The sequence below is a fragment of the Oryx dammah genome, unplaced genomic scaffold (assembly GCF_014754425.2).
Source record: "Oryx dammah isolate SB20612 unplaced genomic scaffold, SCBI_Odam_1.1 HiC_scaffold_29, whole genome shotgun sequence".
Lineage (NCBI taxonomy): Eukaryota > Metazoa > Chordata > Mammalia > Artiodactyla > Bovidae > Oryx > Oryx dammah.
In genome coordinates, this window is record NW_024070213.1 from 92,896,349 (window position 1) to 92,916,918 (window position 20,570).

The window sequence follows — 20,570 nt, forward strand, 5'->3', positions numbered from 1 at the left end:
ATATCAATAACCTCAGATATGCAGATGACACCACCTTCATGGCAGAAAGTGAAGAGGAACTAAAGAGCCTCTTGATGAAAGTGAAAGAGGAGAGTGAAATAGTTAGCTTAAAGCTCAACATTCAGAAACTAAGATCATGGCATCTGGTCCCATCACTTCATGGCAAATAGATGGGGAAACAATAGAAACAGTGAGGGACTTTTATTTTGGGGGCTCCAAAATCACTGCAGATGGTGACTGCAGCCATGAAATTAAAGGACACCTGCTCCTTGGGAGAAAAGTTATGACCAACCTAGGCAGCATATTAAAAAGCAGAGGTACATTGCCAACAAAGGTCCATCTAGTCAAAGCTATGGTTTTTCCAGTGGTCACGTATGGATGTGAGAGTTGGACTATAAAGAAAGCTGAGCACCGAAAAATTGATACTTTTGAAGTGTGGTGTTGGCGAAGACTCTTGAGAGTCCCTTGGACTGCAAGGAGATCAAACCAGTCAATCCTGAAGGAAATCAGTCCTGAATGTTCTTTGGAAGGACTGATGTTGAAGCTGAAACTCCAATACTTTGGCCACCTGATGCAAAAAATTGACTAATTTGAAAAGACCCTGATGCTGGGAAAGACTGAAGGCGGGAGGAGAAGGTGATGACAGAGGATGAGATGGTTGGATGGTATCACCGACTTGATGGACATGAGTTTGAGAAAGCTCTGGGAGTTGGTGATGGACAGGGAAGCCTGGCGTGCTGCAGTCCATGGGGTCGCAAAGAGTCAGACAGGACTGAGTGACTGAATTGAATGGAATTGCTATGGAGGGTTTCCCTGGTGGCTCCAGATGGTAAAGAATCTGCCTGTAATGTAGGAGATCCGGGTTTGATCCTTTATGCTCCTATAAACTTGAAAATTTTAATTTGCCTCAGTTTTTCTGTTAACAACTGACAACAATGTTGACCAAAATGTGGAGTAAAGAACTCTTACGTTGGTTGAAATGGAAAATGGTACGACTGCTTTGAAAAAGATTTGTCAGTTTGTTATAAACATATACTTCATAATCTTGCAGTTCCGCTTATATATTTACACCTCTCCCCAACTGAAAATATTTCCACAAAATGTCTTGTTACAAGCAACTTTATTCATAATAACTGGAAATAATCCAAATGCGTATCGGTAAAAGAACAAAATGTGCTTTTGTTGTTTAAATATAACAGTGTAATACTCTTGGGTTCTTCCTTTGTGAGCTCATGGAATTGTATACTTAAAATTTATGCCTTTTATTATATGTAAAATTTAACCTTAAAAACAAAAACTGTAAAGAAATTAAACAGAAGAGAATTAGTAAAAGAAATAGTCCTTCACACATGTTATTGTGTATCCAGGTGATGTCTGAAGTTGTGCTGCTCTCACAGCTGTGAGGATAATTAAGACAACATTATGCTGGCAGGGCAGTGGAAAAGACACCAGGGTCCTTGGCGATGCTGAGACCAAGTTTTGAATGAAAGTTAAGAAATTTGAGTTTTAAAATTCAAAATTAAATCTGTTTAAAAAATGTTGATTATAATAAAGTTTAAAAAAGAAAAGTACACAAAAGTACACATCTGAGTGATTTACAAAGCAAACCCCAGTGTAACCACAACCGAGATCGAGAGTTAGATTACTAGCAGCCTTCCTCAGGTAAGGTTATCCTGACTTCTGTGTTAATCACTTCCTTTTTTTTTTTCCCTCCTGAATTGTTTCACAACCCAGACATACCTAAGTGTATATTCTCTAAATTTCATTTTGTCCTCTTTTCATTTTTTCTGAACTTTAGATGTCTGGAATAGACGAGTATATATTCTTTTGACTGTCTCTTTTGTTTGAATAGTATATTTGTGATACTTATGTAGAGTGTATAGCTTTCATTGCCATATAGTACTGATTTCTTTATATCACAGTTTGTCTCTTCAGCTGTTAATGGCAGTATGATTTGTTTGTAGGTTTCAGTTGGGAATAATACTGCTATGAACAGTATCTCATGGTATACTTGTATTAATTGCTCACATTTTAATTAGATATATATCAAGTAGTGAACTGCTGTGTCATAATGTATATTCATTTCTTTAACTTTAGATATTGCTTTGTGGTGCCGTCACTCAGTCATGTCTGACTTTGGGATCCCATGGACTGCAGCATGCCAGGCCTCCCTGTCCTTCACCATCTCCCAGAGTTTGCTCAAACTCATGACCATTGAGTCGATGATGCCATCCAGCCATCTCATCCTCTGTAGCCCCTTTCTCCTCTTGCCCTCAATCTTTCCCAGCATCAGCATCTTTTCCATTGAGTCGGCTCTGTGCATCAGGTGGCCAAAGTATTGGAGCATCAGCATCAGTCCTTCCAGTGAATATTCAGGGTTGATTTCTTTTAGGATTAACCAGAATGATCTCCTTGCAGTCCAAGGGACTCTTAAGTGTCTCTTCCAGTATCACGGTTGAAAAGCATCAATTCTTCAGTGATCAGCCTTCATTACTGCCCAGCTCTCACATCCATACATGAATACTGGCAAAACCAATGCTTTGGCTAGACAGATCTTTGTCAGCAAAGCCTGGCTTTTTAATACGCTGTCTAGGTTTATCATAGCTTTTCTTCCAAAGAGCAAGTGTCTTTTAATTTCATGGCCGTAGTCACTGTCTGCAGTGATTTTGGAGCCCAAGAAAATAAAGTCTTTCACTGTTTCCATTTCCCCCCCATCTATTTGCCATGAAGTGATGGGACTGGATGCCATGATATTAGTATTTTGAATCTTGAGTATTAAACCAGCTTTTTCACTCTCCTCTTCCACCTTCATCAAAAGGCTCTTTAGTTCCTCTTTGCTTGCTGCCATTAGGGTGGTGTCATCTGCGTATCTGAGGTTATTGTTATTTCTCCCGGCAGTCTTGATTCCAGCTTGAGCTTCATCCAGCTTGAGCTTCATCCAGCCTGGCATTTTCCATGATGTACTCTGCATATAAGTTAAATAAGCAGAGTGACAGTATACAACCTTGATGTACTCCTTTCCTGATTTGGAACAGGTCTGTTGTTCCATGTCTGGTTCTAACTGTTGCTGCCTGACCTGCATACAGATTCCTTAAGAGGCAGGTCAGGTGGTCTGGTATTCCCATGTCTTTCAGAATTTTCCACATTTTGTTATGATGTCAAAGGCTTTAGTGTGGTCAATGAAGCAGAAGTAGATGTTTTTCTGGAATTCTCGTGCTTTTTCTGTGATCCAGTGGATGTTGGCAATTTGATCTCTGGTTCCTCTGCCTTTTCTAAATCCAGCTTGAACATATGGAAGTTCTCGGTTCATGTACTGTTGAAACTTAGCTTGAAGGGTTTTGAGCATTACTTTGCTAGCATGTAAAATGAGTGCAGTTGTGTGCTAGTTAGAACATTCTTTGGCATGGCCCTTTTTTGGGATTGAAATGAAAACTGACCTTTTCCAGTTCTGTGGCTACTGCTGAGTTTTCCACATTTGCTGGCATATTGAGTGCAGCACTTTAACAGAAAAGACACACCCATCTGAATGCAGAGTTCTAAAGAATAGCAAGGAGAGAGAAGAAATCCTTCTTAAGTGAACAATGCAAAGAGATAGAGGAGAACAGTAGAATGGGAAAGACTAGTGATCTCTTTAGGAAAATTAGAGATACCAAGGGACCATTTCATGCAAAAGTGGGCACAATAAAAGACAGAAACTGTATGGACCTAACAGACGCAGAAAATATCAAGAGGTGGCCAGACTACCCAGAAGAACTGTACCAAAAAGGTCTTAATGACCTAGATCACTACGATGGTGTGATCACTCACCTAGAGTCGTTTTTTGAGTGTGAAGTCAAATGGGACTTAGGAAGCATCACTACGAACAAAGCTAGTCTACTTCAAATTCTAAAGATGATTTTATTAAAGTGCTGCACTCAGTATGCCAGCAAATTTAGAAAACTCAGCAGTAACCACAGGACTAGATACTACTTGTTTTTCCCAAAAGTGGATATACTGTCACTTGTCTCTTCTGTTTTCTCCAGACTTATTATCATCAGTCTTTTTGGTTTTCTCATTGTGATTTTAATTTTATAAGAATTCCTACACATAGTCAGTTCAGTTCAGTCACTCACTGGTGTCTCTTTGTGACCCTGTGGGATATAGCTCATCAGGCTTCCCTGTCTATCACCAACTCCCAGAGCTTGCTCAAACTCATGTCCATTGAGTTGGTGATACCATCCAACCATCTCATCCTCTGTCGTCCCCTTCTCCTCCTGCCTGCAATCTTTCCCAGCATCAGGGTCTTTTCCAGTCAGTCAGTTCTTTGCATCAGGTGGCCAAAGTATTGGAGCTTCAGCATCAGTCCTTCCAATGAATATTCAGGACCGATTTCCTTTAGGATGGACTGGTTGGATCTCCTTGCAGTCCAAGGGATCTCAAGAGTCTTCTCCAACACCACAGTTCAAAAGCATCAATTCTTCGGTGCTCAGCTTTCTTTATAGTCCAGCTCTCATATCCATAGATGACTACTGGAAAAACCATAGCTTTGACTAGACAGACTTTTGTCGGCAAAGTAATGTCTCTGCTTTTTAGTATGCTGTGTAGCTTGGTCATAGCTTTTCTTCCAAAGAGCAGACATCTTTTACTTTCATGGCTGCAGTCACCATCTGCAGTGATTTTGGAGCCCCCAAAATAAAGTCCCTCACTGTTTCTATTGTTTCCCCATCTATTTGCCATGAAGTGATGGGACTGGATGCCATGATCTTAGGTTTCTGAATGTTGAGTTTTAAGCCAGCTTTTTCACTCTCCTCTTTCACTCTCATCAAGAGGCTCTTTAGTTCTTCTTCACTTTCTGCCATAAGGGTGGTGTCATCTGCGCAGCTGAGGTTATTGATATTTCTCCTAGCAATATTGATTCCAGCTTGTGCTTCATCCAGCCTGGCATTTCACATGAGGTAATAACTCCTACACATTAGTACATTAAAAAGATAATTCAGAAGAAATAGGACAAAGATTCAAAGAAAGATTTCATAACATAAAAGAAGGTATCAGGACCCATGAACAAAGACTATCTTTTAAAATATTCTGTTGCTGGTATGTAGAATACAGTTTTTTTGTGTTAATCTCCTTAGCAGTCCTACTTCCTTCCTCTAATCATTTCTCTATAAATTCTTCTGTACTTTATATATATACTATCAGAACTTCAGTATATAAGTTTTTTTCTTTCCTTTTTTTTTTTTGACCTTTTATACCTTTGTCTTTTTCCAGATCTTCAGTACAAAGTTGAGTAAAATTGGTGATAATGGACATCCTTGTCTTACTAATCAGATTCTCAAAGGCAAGCATTGAAGAGTTTGAAATCAAGCATGGTTTTTACTGTATTCTTTTTGAACACATCTTGTATCAAATTGATGTGCCTTTCAGTTCCTGGTTTGCTTTAAGTTTTTTAAAATTGAGTTGAAATTTATATAACAAAATTAGCCATTTGAAAGTGTGCAATTCAGTGCCATTTAGTACATTCATGGTGTTGTACAACTACCACTTCTAGTTTCAAAACGTTTTTATCACCTTCACAGAAAACTCTGTACCCATTAAGCAGTCATTCCCTATTCCCTACCCCAAGCTCTTTGCAACCAACAATCTACTTTGTCTCTATGGATTTACCTCTTTTGGATAATCATATAACTGGAATCAGACTTTGACACAAATGGTAGATGTTTTATTTTCTTACAAGTCCCTGAGCAGCTGTTATTTTAATCTGTTGTCTTTTCAAAGTGAGTAATTTCTTTTCTAGTTAATTCTTTGTTCTTTATCTTTTCATACTGTTGAGCTCATACTTAGATTTTTATTTTGGTCATTGTATTTTTAATTTCTAAAATTTCCACTTGGTTCTTCTTTATATCTTGAATTCTTTGTTGAGACATTTGTTTGTTGTAACTCTTTTTTTCATGTATTTCAAGCTCGTTTGTGATTGCTCACTGAAGCATTTTAATCATAACTTCTTTAAAATCTTTGTCAGATAACTTTAACATCTCTGTCATCTCAGTGTTGGCATCTTGCAGTTGTCTTTTTACATTTGAGATCTTTCTCATTCTGGATATGACAGTGATTTTCTTTTGAAACCTGGAACTTTGAGGTTTATGTTAATGAGACTTTGGATTCTACTTAAACCTGTTTTAGCTGGCTTTTCCGGACATCTCTTTGGTGAGGGAGGAAGAGGGGAAATGGTATCACATTATTGCCAACTGGGGATGAAAGTCCAGTTTTTCCACTTAGCCTCTGTTGACACCTGAGTTGTGGAAGATTTTCACTTTCTTGTTGGGTGGCGAGGCCTTGGCCTCTCATGGGGTCTCTACTGACACAGCAGAAAGGGTGGCCTTGTTATTGCTGTGTAGTGCCAGTCCTCACTCTCCACTAGGCCTTCTCGGACAGCGGTTAAACAGATGGAGGGATGTGCTAATGCTTACTCTTGGTGGAGTGAAAGTTCAGGTGACCCACATGGTCTCCAGTGACATTCAGGAACTTGAGGCTTAACTACTTTTCAGCAGAGACGAGAAGTCCCAACCTCCTAATTGCTTGTATATCATCCCTGATAGGATATTGTTGGGATTACAGCCTGGCTTTGGCTTTTGCTTGTGTGGAAGTGGTAGAACCACAACTTTTTCCATAGTATTTGCTTGTAGTAGGTCATTATTGTCTTAAATTTTTTTTTTTTTAATCTTGCTGTGCTTCCCCTTTCTTGTTAGTTTGGCTAAAGAAGCGGGTTAAAACATTTTGTGGGATTCGGAGAGGGGTCTGAACTCACTGCCAGCTTCTTCACCTCCAAGTTGGGCATAAAAGAGGAAAAAAGAAAATCCAGGGAGCCTGCCGCTGTGTTGGTCTTTTGTCCCAGGGTTCTTAGCTGATTTTCCTTCTAGTCTCCATTTTTCAGAGTCATGCTATATGTCATATCTATAACATTTGAGACTTTTTGTTGTATTACTGGGCTTAGGGAAATGTACATCTGCTCCATCTTCCTGGAAGCAAATATCTTTATCCCTCAAGTTTTAATAATTGATTTTCCTTTGGTTCTAAATATTTTCTGACTTTTACAGTCACTTTTCTTTAGTTTGTAAGTTATTTAGAAATGTTTTCTTTCTAAGCATATGTAACTTTTCCAGTTACCTTTTTGTATTGAGTTTTAGTTAAATTATAGTCAGAAAACATATTCTGTATAATTTTTTCATGTGAGATATGTATATTTTTAATGTGAGATATCTAGCATGTTCAGTTCAGCTCAGTCATGTCCAACTCTTTGTGACCCCATAGACTGCAGCACGCCAGGCCTCCCTGCATCACCAGCTCCCGGAGCTTACTCAAACATATGTCCATTGAGTGATGCCCTCCAACCATCTCATCCTCTGTCGTCCCCTTCTTCTCATGCCTTCAATCTTTCCCAGCATCAGGGTCTTTTCAAATAAGTCAGCTCTTTGCATCAGATGGCCAAAGTATTGGAGTTTCAGCTTCAACATCAGTCCTTCCAATGAACATTCAGGACCGATTTCCTTTAGGATGGACTGGTTGGATCTTCTTGCAGTCCAAGGGACTCTCCAAAGTCTTCTCCAACACCACAGTTCAAAAGCATTAATTCTTCGGCACTCAGCTTTCTTTATAGTCCAACTCTCACATCTATACATGATTACTGGAACAACCATAGCCTTGACTAGATGGACCTCTGTTGGCAAAGTAATGTCTCTGCTTTTTAATATGCTGTCTAGGTTGGTCATAACTTTCCTTCCAAGGAGTAAACGTCTTTTTATTTCATGGCTGCAGTCACCATCTGCAGTGATTTTGGAGCCCCCAAAAATAAAGTCTGTCACTGTTTCCACTGTTTCCCCATCTGTTTGCCATGAAGTGATAGGACCGGATACCATCTTTGTTTTCTGAATGTTGAGCTTTAAGCCAACTTTTTCACTCTCCTCTTTCACTTTCATCAAGAGGCTCTTTAGTTTTTCTTCACTTTATGTCATAAGGGTGGTGTCATCTGCATATCTGTGGTTATTGATATTTTTCCCGGCAATCTTGATTCCAGCTTGTGCTTCTTCCAGCCCAGCGTTTCTCATGATGTACTCTGCTTAGAAGTTAAATAAGCAGGGTGACAATTTACAGCCTTGACGTACTCCTTTTCCTATTTGGAACTAGCCTGTTGTTCCATGTCCAGTACTAACTGTTGCTTCCTGACTTGCATACAGTTTTCTCAAGAGGCAGGTCATATGGTCTGGTATCCCCATCTCTTTCAGAATTTTCCATAGTTTATTGTGACCCACACAGTCAAAGGCTTTGACATAGTCTTATAGTCATTTATAAATGATCCAGCATTGGTCACTTATAAATGTTCATGCATGCTTATAAGGAATTTGTTCTATACTTACTGGGTACAGTTTTCTATAAATGTCAGGTCAGGTTGGTTAATTATGTTGTTTAAGTTGTTTGTATTTCTTACTGATATTTTTTTTCTGCTTGTTCTATTAGTTACCAAGAATAATGGTTAAATTCTCTCCCTAAGATTGTGAATTTGTCTGTTTTTCCTTGTAGTTCTGACTGTCTCATTTGTTGTATGTAAATTAAAATTATCACATCTTTTTGGTGTACTTAACCTTTTATTATGAATGTGTCTTTTCATCTTTACTGGTATTTTTTGTCTGAAAATCAACTATATTTGCTGTTAATATTAGTTCTAACATCTCTTTTTATTAGTGTTTGTATTATTTTCTCTGATTTTAATTTCAACTTTTCCGTGCCCTTGTGTTTTAAAAATGGCTTATAAAAAAAGCATATGGCTATATTTTTCCTTTTAAACTTCTCTTTTATGTTGAGAAACCCTTTTTTAAAGTGTTTTAGTAATTTTAATTTCTCCACCCTTTTAGCATTCTTTAATGCTTCATGGGAAATAGATGGGGAAACAGTGGAAACAGTGTCAGACTTTATTTTTTGGGCTCCAAAATCACTGCAGATGGTGATTGCAGCCATGAAATTAAAAGATGCTTACTCCTTGGAAGGAAAGTTATGACCAACCTAGATAGCATATTGAAAAGCAGAGACATTACTTTGCCAACAAAGGTCCGTCTAGTCAAGGCTATGGTTTTTCCAGTAGTCATGTATGGATGTGAGAGTTGGACTGTGAAGAAAGCTGAGCGCTGAAGAATTGATGCTTTAGAACTGTGGTGTTGGAGAAGACTCTTGAGAGTCCCTTGGACTGCAGGAAGATCCAACCAGTCCATTCTAAAGGAGATCAGCCCTGGGTGTTCTTTGGAAGGAATGATGCTAAAGCTGAAACTCCAATACTTTGGCCACCTCATGCGAAGAGTTGACTCATTGGAAAAGACTGATGCTGGGAGGGATTGGGGGCAGGAGGAGAAGGGGACGACAGAGGATAAGATGGCTAGATGGCATCACTGACTCGATGGATGTGAGTTTGTGTGAACTCCGGGAGTTGGTGATGGACAGGGAGGCCTGGCGTGCTGTGAGTTGTGGGGTCGCGAAGAGTCGGACACGATTGAGCAACTGAACTGAGAGGTGAAATAAAATTTTCTGACTGCTAATTTGGCAGTGCTTTGGTGGGTAGACTAGAGAGAAAATATTGGAAACAGGGACAGTAAAAAGCTTTAGTAGTCTAGGTGATACAAGTCTGGCTTTTTGTAGTCAAGAAGGAATGGAGAGAATGGAGTGCATTTTAAAGAGAGTATTTGTTGTCTATGCGTGGGAAATTGAGTGAGAAAGCAGAGAAGACTTTGGGGTTGTAAGTTTGGATGAATGGTAGCATAATACTGGTATCAGTACCAAAAGCTGGAAAGTAAGGATGTTGAAGGTAGAGTGAAGGCAAAGTAGTTGAATTTGGTTTAAGGTAATTTGAATATAGTGATAGAATTGTTCATTAGCTGAAAAAAAATTTGTAATTTTTAAAAATAAAATTGAACAATAAAATTGAAAGTAGAAGTTTTCCTGTCAGAGAGTCTCCCAGTTATTATTTCCCCAGAAATTACCACTATTCTCAGCTTGCTGTACCACTAATTGACTATGTGTGTGTAAACACGTGTGTGTATCTGTCATACTCTTCACCGTACTGTGGAGTCAGATCTTCACCATACTGTGGAGCCAGATCTAACTTATCTTTTGTAATGATAGGGTAGATATACCTTCCTTTATTCGTGGAAGTTTAGTTTATTTCTGATTTTTTCATTTTTTTAATTAAAAACAATGTCACAGAGAAAATTCTTATGTAGTAATTACATTTGGGTACTCATCCAGCTATTTTCAAAAGATTGGGCAGGAAATAAGCAGATTTGGGCACCTGATGCAAAGAGCCAACTCACTGGAAAAGATCCTGATGCTGGGAAAGATTGAAACAGAAGAAGAGGGTGGAAGAGGATGAGATGGTTAGATAGCATCACTGACTCAGTGGACACGAATCTGAGCAAACCCTGGGAGACAGTGAAGGACAGGTTAGCCTGATGTGCCACAGTCCATGGGGTCGCAAAGAGTCAGACATGACAGCCACTGAACAAAAATAACAGCTTTCCAGAAAGCTTAGTATAGATTTGTGTGTGTGTGCATGCACGCACATGTGAACATAATCCACAGTGGAAATTAGCAACGTGATTTTTTTGTGTTGCATGCATGTTTGGTTAGTTGCTCAGTTGTGTCTGACTCTTTGTGACCCCATGGACTGTAGCATGCCAGGCTCCTCTGTCCCTGGGATCATCCAGACAAGAATACTGGAGTGAGTTGCCATTTCCTTCTTCAGAGGATCTTCCTGACCCAGGGATCGAACCCATTTCTCCTGTGTCGCCTGTATTTGCAGGCAATTTCTTTAGCACTGAGCCACCTGGGATAGCCCCTTCGTGTACGAGGGGAAAGTGTATCTTGTGTTTCGGTGTGGTACTTACTGGTAATGTGTATTGGTATATTCTAGCTTTATTAGTCAATAAAGTTTAAACATTTAAAAAGGTAATGCATTTGCAAACATCATCTTGGAGCAGAGAAATCCTCCTGGTTTGGGAAAATATAAGAGGGCAATTATACATATGTTTGCATAGAAGCTAGAATTGGAGATGAGGTAATGTGGTGGTGAATGAGAATGGGATTTTCTAAAGTTAGTTAAATCCTAGAAAGTAAGTACTTCTAGTGACTATTTCAGTTCCCAAGAGGAAAGTTTCATTTCTGTGAGGACTTAACTAATTTTTGGGTAGGGGGTCAGTGAGAGTATTTACCTTACTGTCAAGTTAACTGGAATAAAAAAAAAAAAAACCCAAAAACTCAGTTTGGAAATCTTTCTTTCACTAGTAGTAGGACTAAAGGGTAGCCTTTGATTTTTCTAATATAGTTTAAGCTTTTGGCTAATTAAAATCAAAGCCTTATAATACATTTTGGTGATATTAATAGAAAATATGAGATACATTTATTGTATGCTTCTGTCTCTTAAAAATTAATTTGGATCAAAGAGCAGAATCAAAATTACATGCCAATTTTATGATCTAGTTTATAAATTCCATGGCAAATGTACAACATATACTCGTAACAGGATAATGTTGAGGTAGCTGCTACAAACAGTTCACTGTGCATTTTCAAAGGTTGAATCCTTGTGCACATTAAACCTAAGAATAAGAAGTAAAGCGTCCTTGAAAGACTTCTGTTGTTCTTTCATTGCTGAGTCATGTCTGACATTTTTGTGACCCTGTGAACTGTAGCCTGCCAGATTCCTCTGTTCATGGGATTTCCCACAGGAATACTGGAATGGGTTGCCATTTCCTTCTCCAGGGTATCTTCCCAACCTCAGGGATTGAACTCATGTCTCCTGCGTTGCAGGCAGATTCTTCATAGACAAAGCAGGAAACCAAAGTGACCTCATTTTTAGTTTAAAAGTCTTTTTATGTAGTATGTAGACATCACATTAATTGATCAGAAATGATGTATTTCAGGCAAGACTCAGTAATTGAATGGCTGGTTTGTGTAGGCTAAAGATTGTCTCTTGTAGTAAGGAAAGGTAATTCATAATTACCCATGACTAAGGGAGAGAGAAAAAATATGTATATATATAATAGTCTTGAGAAAGATAAATGAAGTTAAAAGTAGCAGAATTATTTTGATTAAAATTTTTGTTTTTATTTACAGTAAGAACACTGTTGTCAGTTTTTTACTTCTAGATAAAGCACACATTCAGTTACTTTCATAATCCTGAATTGGTGATTGAGTTTCCTGTCCTTAGCACAGTGCATGATACATAGATGACCAATATTTATGTGTTAACTGATTTCTCCTCTGAATCTGCTGCCCAAGTGCAGTCACCTTGTGTCAAGTAAAACACCCTTTGTAACATTAATCACAGACATAATTACATGTTCAAGCTCATCTTTGTGAAGACTGTGACTCTCACTAGTCACTTACCAAGATCCAAATGGCTTTTCCCCTGGTTTCAGAGTATGGATTTTGTCCCAGAATCCACCCTTGAAATTTACCTCAGTAGCTTTAGAAAATGTTGGTGATATGTGAATCCAGGACTGCTTATAGAGGAAGAATCAAGACTTCTAGTTAGGTTACTGCTTGCAGATGTGACCTTGATGGTCACAGAAACTGCATGGAAGTAAAAAAGACTGAAGGTATGATTCAACTTTATTTTTGAATTTTGTTTTATGAACAGTTGAAAATCTGCAAATTGAGTTTTGTTATAGAAATGATAAGGAGAATAGCAAGTGATGAAAATATATAACACTGAAGAAGTTCACTGATCATTAAGTGTATGTCTCTCTACAGGTATAATTTGACCTCCTGAGATTCTGCCTTAGCAAGAAGAAAGTGGAAAATACTCTTGGAAAGAAAACTAAGACATTAAGAAAGCCAGAGCTTATTTTTACATGGTTGTCCACTCAGTTACCAATATGGACGCTTTTCCCACCATTTTTCCTCCTGGTGGAGACAGTGAACTGAGACATTCTCAATCTGAACTCCAAAAAATGTTAACTGATGAACGATTACGATGTGAACATCATAAAACTAATTATCAGACTCTGAAAGCTGAACACACAAGGTAATTATTTAAATTTGGACGTGAGAGGCTTGATTAAAAACTTTGATTTTGTCTGAATATTTGCTCTGGAACATACAGTATAATTTTGTTACAATGTACAGTATACATTTAAAACTTTTTGAATACAGTAAATACTCTTTAAATCAAGTGGATTATAAATTTATTAAAGTCTTATTTTGAAAGTGGGATATAAAATGTATGTATCTCAGTGGCTAAATATTTTTTCCTGTAAAGTTGTATTCAGAAATTACAGTGTTAATAGTTAAGTGACACTTGGTAAAGCAATGATATTTGGAAGTTTAAATAGAATATATGGTGTTGATCTTGTTCTGTAGTGTTGGTTGACTTTAAGGTAGTACAATTAAAAAGCAATGGATACACTTAAATTCTTCTTTTTCTAAAAATTAGGTTGCAAGATGAGTACATAAAGTTACAAAATGAACTCAAGCGCGTTTTAAATGAAAAGCAAACTCACCAGGAAAAATTTCAGCTGCTGCTTGAAGAGGTACGAGGAGAATTAGTAGAGAAAACTAAAGACTTAGAAGAGATGAAGCTGCAGGTAAGAAAATACATTCAAATTAGTATAAATTAGTCAGATGTTTAATGGAGATACATATGTAATTTTGGTAAATTTGGTAAGTTCTCTCTGTATCCATAATGAGTATTTTGTTGTATCTCCAGTGGTATAATTTAATCTTCTTTCATATACTTTAGAATGTTAGCTACTTGTAGAATTCAGACACAAAACTTTTATTTTATGTAAATTTTAATTATATTTTCTGTTCTGATTTAAATAATATCTTACTCTTCAGAATAATTGGAGGAAAGGCCAGTCTGAATTGATAAAAATTCACAATTAAACATACTTTAAAAATGAAGATTTTCTGAATTTCTGAGGAGTTGCTCAAGTAACAGATAGTTGATACTAAAGTACTAACTACAGTTTCTTTTGACGTTTTTTTTTACACTATTCATTTTCTATTTGCTCAAAAAATAGAGCAAAGCTACCTGTCAGATTTTAAATTAGTAGATATTAGTTGTGCTATCTTACTGTAATCGCTCAGTAGCACTAGCTGTTTATTTCTGCTTATCTCATGCTTGTTACTTAGACCAGAAAAGATGTCCATTCCATCTTAGGGGACAGGAATACAAAAGTAGGAAGTCAGGAGATACCTGGAGTATCAGGTAAGTTTGGCCTTGGAGTACAGAATGAAGCAGGGCAAAGGCTAACAAGAGCTTTGCCAAGAGAATGCACTGGTCATAGCAAACACCCTCTTCCAGTAACACAAGAGACAACTCTACACATGGACATCACCAAATGGTCAATACCAAAATCACACTGATTATATTCTTTGTAGCCAAAGATGGAGAAGTTCTATACAGTCAGCAAAAACAAGACTGAAAACTGACTGTGGCTCAGATCATGAACTCCTTATTGCCAAATTCAGACTTAAATTGAGGAAAGTAGGGAAAACCATTAGACTATTCAGGTATGACCTAAATCAGATCCCTTAGGATTATGCAAGTGGAAATGACAAGCAGATTCAAGGGGTTAGATCTGATAGAGTGCCTGAAGAACTATGGACAGAGGTTTGTGACATTGTACAGCAATTGTAAAGCCAAGGAGAAAAGGAAAGATATACTCATTTGAATGCAGAGTTCCAAAGAATAGCTTGGAGAGATAAGAAAGCCTTCCTCAGTGATCAGTGCAAAGAAATAGAGGAAAACAATAGAATGGTAAAGACTAGAGATCTCTTCAAGAAAATTAGAGATACCAAGGGAACATTTCATGCAAAGATGGGCTCAATAAAGGACAGAAATGGTATGGACTTAACAGAAGCAGAAGATATTAAGAAGAGGTGGCAAGAATACACAGAAGAACTGTACAGAAAAGATCTTCACGACCCAGATAATCACGATAGTGTGATCACTCACCTAGTGCCAGACATCCTGGAATGTGAAGTCAAGTGGGCCTTAGGAAGCATCACTATGACCAAAGCTAGTGACAGTGATGGAATTCCAGTTGAGCTGTTTCAAATCCTGAAAGATGATGCTGTGAAAGTGCTGCACTCAATGTGTGAGCAGATTTGGAAAACACAGCAGTGAGAGAAATCTCACATGCTAGCAAAGTAATGCTCAAAATTCTCCAAGCCAGGCTTCAGCAATACGTGAACCGTGAACTTCCAGATGTTCAAGCTGGTTTTAGAAAAGGCAGAGGATCCAGAGATCAAACTGCCAACATCCGCTAGATCATAGAAAAAGCAAGAGAATTCCAGAAAAACATCTATTTCTACTTTATTGGCTGTGCCAAAGCCTTTGACTGTGTGGATCACAATAAACTGGAAAGTTCTGAAAGAGATGGGAATACCAGACCACCTGACCTGCCTCTTGAGAAATCTGTATGCAGGTCAGGAAGCAACAGTAGAACAAGACATAGAACAACAGACTGGTTCCAAATAGGAAAAGGAGTATGTCAAGGCTGTATATTGTTACCCTGCTTATTTAACTTCTATGCAGAGTATATCATGAGAAATGCTGGGCTGGATGAAGCACAAGCTGGAATCAGGATTGCTGGGAGAAATATCAATAACCTCAGATATGCAGATGACACCACCCTTATGGCAGAAAGTGAAGAAGAACTAAAGAGCCTCTTGATGAAAGTGAAAGAGGGGAATGAAAAAGTTGGCTTAAAACTCAACATTCAGAAAACAAAGATTATGGCATCCGGTCCTGTCACTTCATGGAAAATAGATGGAGAAACAGTGGCAGACTTTATTATTTTGGGCTCCCAAATCACTGCAGATGGTGACTGAAGCCATGAAATTTAAAGACGCTTGCTCCTTGGAAGAAAAGTTATGACTAACGTAGACAGCAAATTAAATAGCAGAGGCATTACTTTGTCAACAAAGGTCTGTCTAATCAAGACTATGGTTTTTCCAGTAGTCATGTATGGATGTGAGAATTAGACTGTAAAGAAAGCTGAGCACTGAAGAATTGATGCTTTTGAACTGTGGTGTTGGAGAAGACTCCCGAGAGTCCCTCGGATTGCAAGGAGATCCAACCAGTCCATCCTAAAGGAAATCGGTCCTGAGTGTTCATTGGAGGGACTGATGTTGAAGCTGAAACTCCAATACGTTGGCCACCTGATGCAAAGAACTAACTCACTGGAAAAGACCCTGATGCTGGGAAAGATTGAGTGCAGGAGGAGAAGGGGATGACAGAGGATGAGATGGTTGGATGGCATTACTGACTTGATGGACATGAGTTTGAGTAAGCTCTGGGAGTTGGTGTAGGACAGGAGGTCTGGCGTGCTGCAGTCCATGGGGTCACAAAGAGTCAGACACAACTGAGGAAATGAACTGAAGATGGCAGGAAAATGATACTGATAGAAAAATGTCTCCACAAAGGAAAAAACAACACTGAAATCGGTCTTGTGAGGTCTCTAACTGTGGTTAAAGACTACTTCATAAGCAACTTATTAACAAGCAGACACATTAAAAAAAAACAACTATCTTCCTTCCTTCTCCCTCTTTCTCAAAGCCGACATACACCAAAGACAGAATTAGAGGGTTAAACTGATGCCAAATTAGGAGGAAATTAAGCTGTGTTAGATTTTTAATGGAATTACTGCTGCTACTTGTCTCAAAACAAACCTAAAAGAATGCTTCATCATACAACCATCTATGTTTCATTACCTACATTAAGTCCATAAAAGCAAATCTTCAACACTCCAACATTTGTCCTATTAAATATTATAATACTATACAGACCAGTTTTTTCAAAGAATGCTTTGATTTAATGGGGCAAATATCTCTGTACCATAGATTCTTAAGAAATTAATGACAAACTGAGTAATAAATTTTGCTCTGAGCTTCCTAGCAGGCAAATAATATGGGAAACATATGGGTTATACAGTTTGCATTACCAGGCGCAAAGAAAGCATATATATGTTTGGTAATTATCAGAAATATATAAAATGACTCCCATTTTTTAAGAAAAGATTTTGTTAACATGTTACATGATAAAAGTGTAATAGCTAACTTCCTTTAACCACTCATGACATCAAAGCACTGTATGAACAATTTCTATGCATTGACTCACTGTACCTTTAAAAGTATCCTATGAACTAGGCACTATTTTCATTCCCAATGACTGCAGCTACACTAGTGATGCAGAATATTCTTTAAATGAATGTCTTTTATATTGTTGTTCCATGAAAGCCAAAGAGATAATAAATCTTAAATCAAAAAGGCATTTTGTAAGTAGACAATATAATGCATGTGTATTTTTAAAATAATCATCTTTCATAAAACCTTCACTGAAGTATTTCTTGGTGATTTTACTTTGTTGAATTTACTTACCTTTACTCAACTCACAATTTGTACAGATTGCAAATATCCATTAAGCAAATAGCTAAATTGCTTCAATATCGTGTTTATGTATAGATGTTTCTTTCAGTTATTTTTGCCAGGTAAATATCACACAGAAATCAGATATGTTTATCTTGAAAAACAGAAACTTTACCAGATAAATTTTATTTATCAGCAAACATTTGGGAACTTATCATGTGGAGAAATACCTAGAGTTTTTTTGTGTAAATGTCAACCCACTCTGGTACTCTTGCCTAGGAAATTCCATGAATGGAGGAGCCTGGTGGGCTACAGGCCTTGGGGTTGCAAAGAGTCGGACACAACTGAGCAACTTCACTTCACTTCACTTCACTTCAAGGAACACAGGTGGTGCTAGTGGTAAAGAACCTGCCTGCCGATGCAGGAGACATAAGAGATGCGGGTTCAGTCCTTAGTTTGGGAAGATGCAGTGGAGGAGGGCATGGCAGCCAACTCCAGTATTCCTGCCTGGAGAATCCGCTGGTCAGGGAGTCCTGGCGGGTTACAGTTCATAGAGTTGCAAAGAATTGGACACGAAGGAAGCGACTTATCACACACACACAGAGGCAAAGAACACTGCAAGAAGCAATAGGAAGGCTATAGGGAGGATGATTTCATTTCAATCTGAAAGAAAATGCTTAACATACTCCAATCCTTACATGGAAGTGGGTCACTTTACAAGTTCACTAGGTTCTCTAACACTGAGAGCAGTGAAGCACAGAATGAAGAGCCCTGTGTCATAGACGTTTGAAATAGGAATTCTGCTTTGAAATTTACTGCCTCACAGTTCTGGAGGCCAGAAGTCCAAAATCAAGTCAGCTAGGCCATGTTGCCTCTAAAAACTGTAGGACGAATACTTCCTTGACTTGTCCTAGCGTCTGTTGATGTGCTGACAATCCTTGGCGTTGCCTGGCAGCTTGCAGGGCTTCAAACGCTTCTTCTGTCATCATGGGATATTCTCTCTGCCCCACCCCACTCCCCACCCACCTGTTTCTGTCTACCCGCGTCTTATAAGGACATCAGTCATATTTGATTAACGGGCCATCATACTTCAGTATTACCTTTTCATCTGCAAAACTCCTTATTTCCAAATAAGGTCACATTCTGAGGCACTGGGAATTAAAACTTATCTTTGGAGAGGACACAACTCAACTCACAGCAGATATGAAAGAGAACTAGACTATCAACTCTAAAATACTAAGGCTCTATCTCAGTACCTATGAAACAACAAGTGTAACATATATGAATAGAACAATTCTGACTTGCTCATTTATTTATTCATGTCATTCATATAAAAAATGCTTGCTAGGCACCATCTTAAGCACTACAGAAACACTAAAGACAATTCCTGCCCTCATGGAGTCCGTATTCAAACAGAATAAAAATTGCCATCGTTTATGAGTATCTACTATGTGCCAGACACTATACTAAAAATATACAGGTTATTTTTATCTCATCAGTCTTTAGAACAATCCCTGTTAGAAAACAACATCTATGCCCTTTCAGTTCAGTTCAGTTCCTCAGTTGTGTCTGACTCTTTGCGACCCCATGAATTGCAGCACGCCAGGCCTCCCTGTCCATCACCAACTCCCGGAGTTCACTCAAACTCACGTCCGTTGAGACGGTGATGCCATCCAGCCATCTCATCCTCTGTCGTGCCCTTCTCCTCCTGCCCCCAGTCCCTCCCAGCATCAGGGTTTTTTCCAATGAATCAGCTCTTCACATCAGGTGGCCAAAGTACTGGAGTTTCAGCTTTAGCATCATTCCTTCCAAAGAACACCCAGGGCCGATCTCCTATAGAATGGACTGGTTGGATCTCTTTGCAGTCCAAGGGACTCTCGAGTCTTCTTCAACACCACAGTTCAAACGCATCAATTCTTCGGCGCTCAGCTTTCTTCACAGTTCAACTCTCACATCCATACATGACCACTGGAAAAACCACAGCCTTGACTAGACGGACCTTTGTTGGCAAAGTAATGTCTCTGCTTTTGAATATACTATCTAGGTTGGTCGTAACTTTCCTTCCAAGGAGTAAACGTCTTTTAATTTCATGGCTGCAGTTACCATCTGCAGTGATTTTGGAGCCCCCCAAAAAAGTCTGACACTGTTTCCACTGTTTCCCCATCTATTTCCCATGAAGTGATGGGACCAGGTGCCATGATCTTAGTTTTCTGAATGTTGAGCTTTAAGCCAACTTTTCCACTCCCCTCTTTCACTTTCATCAAGAGGCTTTTTAGTTCCTCTTCACTTTCTGCCATAAAGGTGGTGTCATCTGCATATCTGAGGTTATTGATATTTCTCCCGGCAATCTTGATTCCAGCTTGTGCTTCTTCCAGCCCAGCGTTTCTCATGATATACTCTGCATAGAAGTTAAATAAGCAGGATGACAATATACAGCCTTGACTTACTCTTTTCCTATTTGGAACCAGTCTGTTGTTCCATGTCCAGTTCTAACTGTTGCTTCCTGACCTGCATACAGATTTCTCAAGAGGCAGGTCAGGTGGTCTGGTATTCCCATCTCTCTCAGAATTTTCCACAGTTATTGTGATCCACACAGTCAAAGGCTTTGGCATAGTCAATAAAGCAGAAGTCAATGTTTTTCTGGGACTCTCTTGCTTTTTCAATGATCCAGTGGATATTGGCAATTTGATCTCTGGTTCCTCTGCCTTTTCTAAAATCTTTATCACATGAGAATGAAGGCATAAAAATGTAACTATTTGCTGAAGGTCATCACCTTCCTGATGAAATGACCCTTTTGGGGTTATAAAAATATTCTTTTTATTAATAATCTTTGTCTTGAAGTCTGTTCTATCTGATAGTAATATAGCTACTGCAGTCGTTTTAGGCTATTTTGTATGTGCTTGTTACAAATAAGCATGTCTATATGTTGCTTTCAAGAAACAGAGTAATTACATTTTCAGTGTCTGAAAACAGTAATTTGAATACCTTTGGTTTAGTGCTCACAGATTGCATTCATGTAGCACTCAATCTTTGCAAAACAAATTAATCTAACAATTGTAAACGTTCAGATTTTATTTCCCTCTTCAACTCACATTTCTGAGGGTTTTAAACACTACACCAAGGAATGAAACAGTAAGCATGGTGGAGGCTAAAGTGGTGGTTTTCCCAACAATGGAAGA

At 38.4% G+C, this 20,570-nt stretch overlaps 1 protein-coding gene across 2 annotated transcripts in view; it reads left to right on the forward strand.

Moving 5' to 3' along the window:
- CEP83 (centrosomal protein 83) overlaps positions 1–20,570 on the forward strand; it is a 134,871-nt gene that overhangs the window by 32,921 nt on the left and 81,380 nt on the right. For both annotated transcript variants that reach the window (XM_040234404.1, XM_040234405.1), the window contains exons 2-3: positions 12,769–13,042; positions 13,451–13,601. In XM_040234404.1, the coding sequence (XP_040090338.1) occupies positions 12,870–13,042; positions 13,451–13,601 (324 nt within the window). In that variant the 5' untranslated portion in view covers positions 12,769–12,869. The remainder of the gene's footprint in view (positions 1–12,768; positions 13,043–13,450; positions 13,602–20,570) is intronic.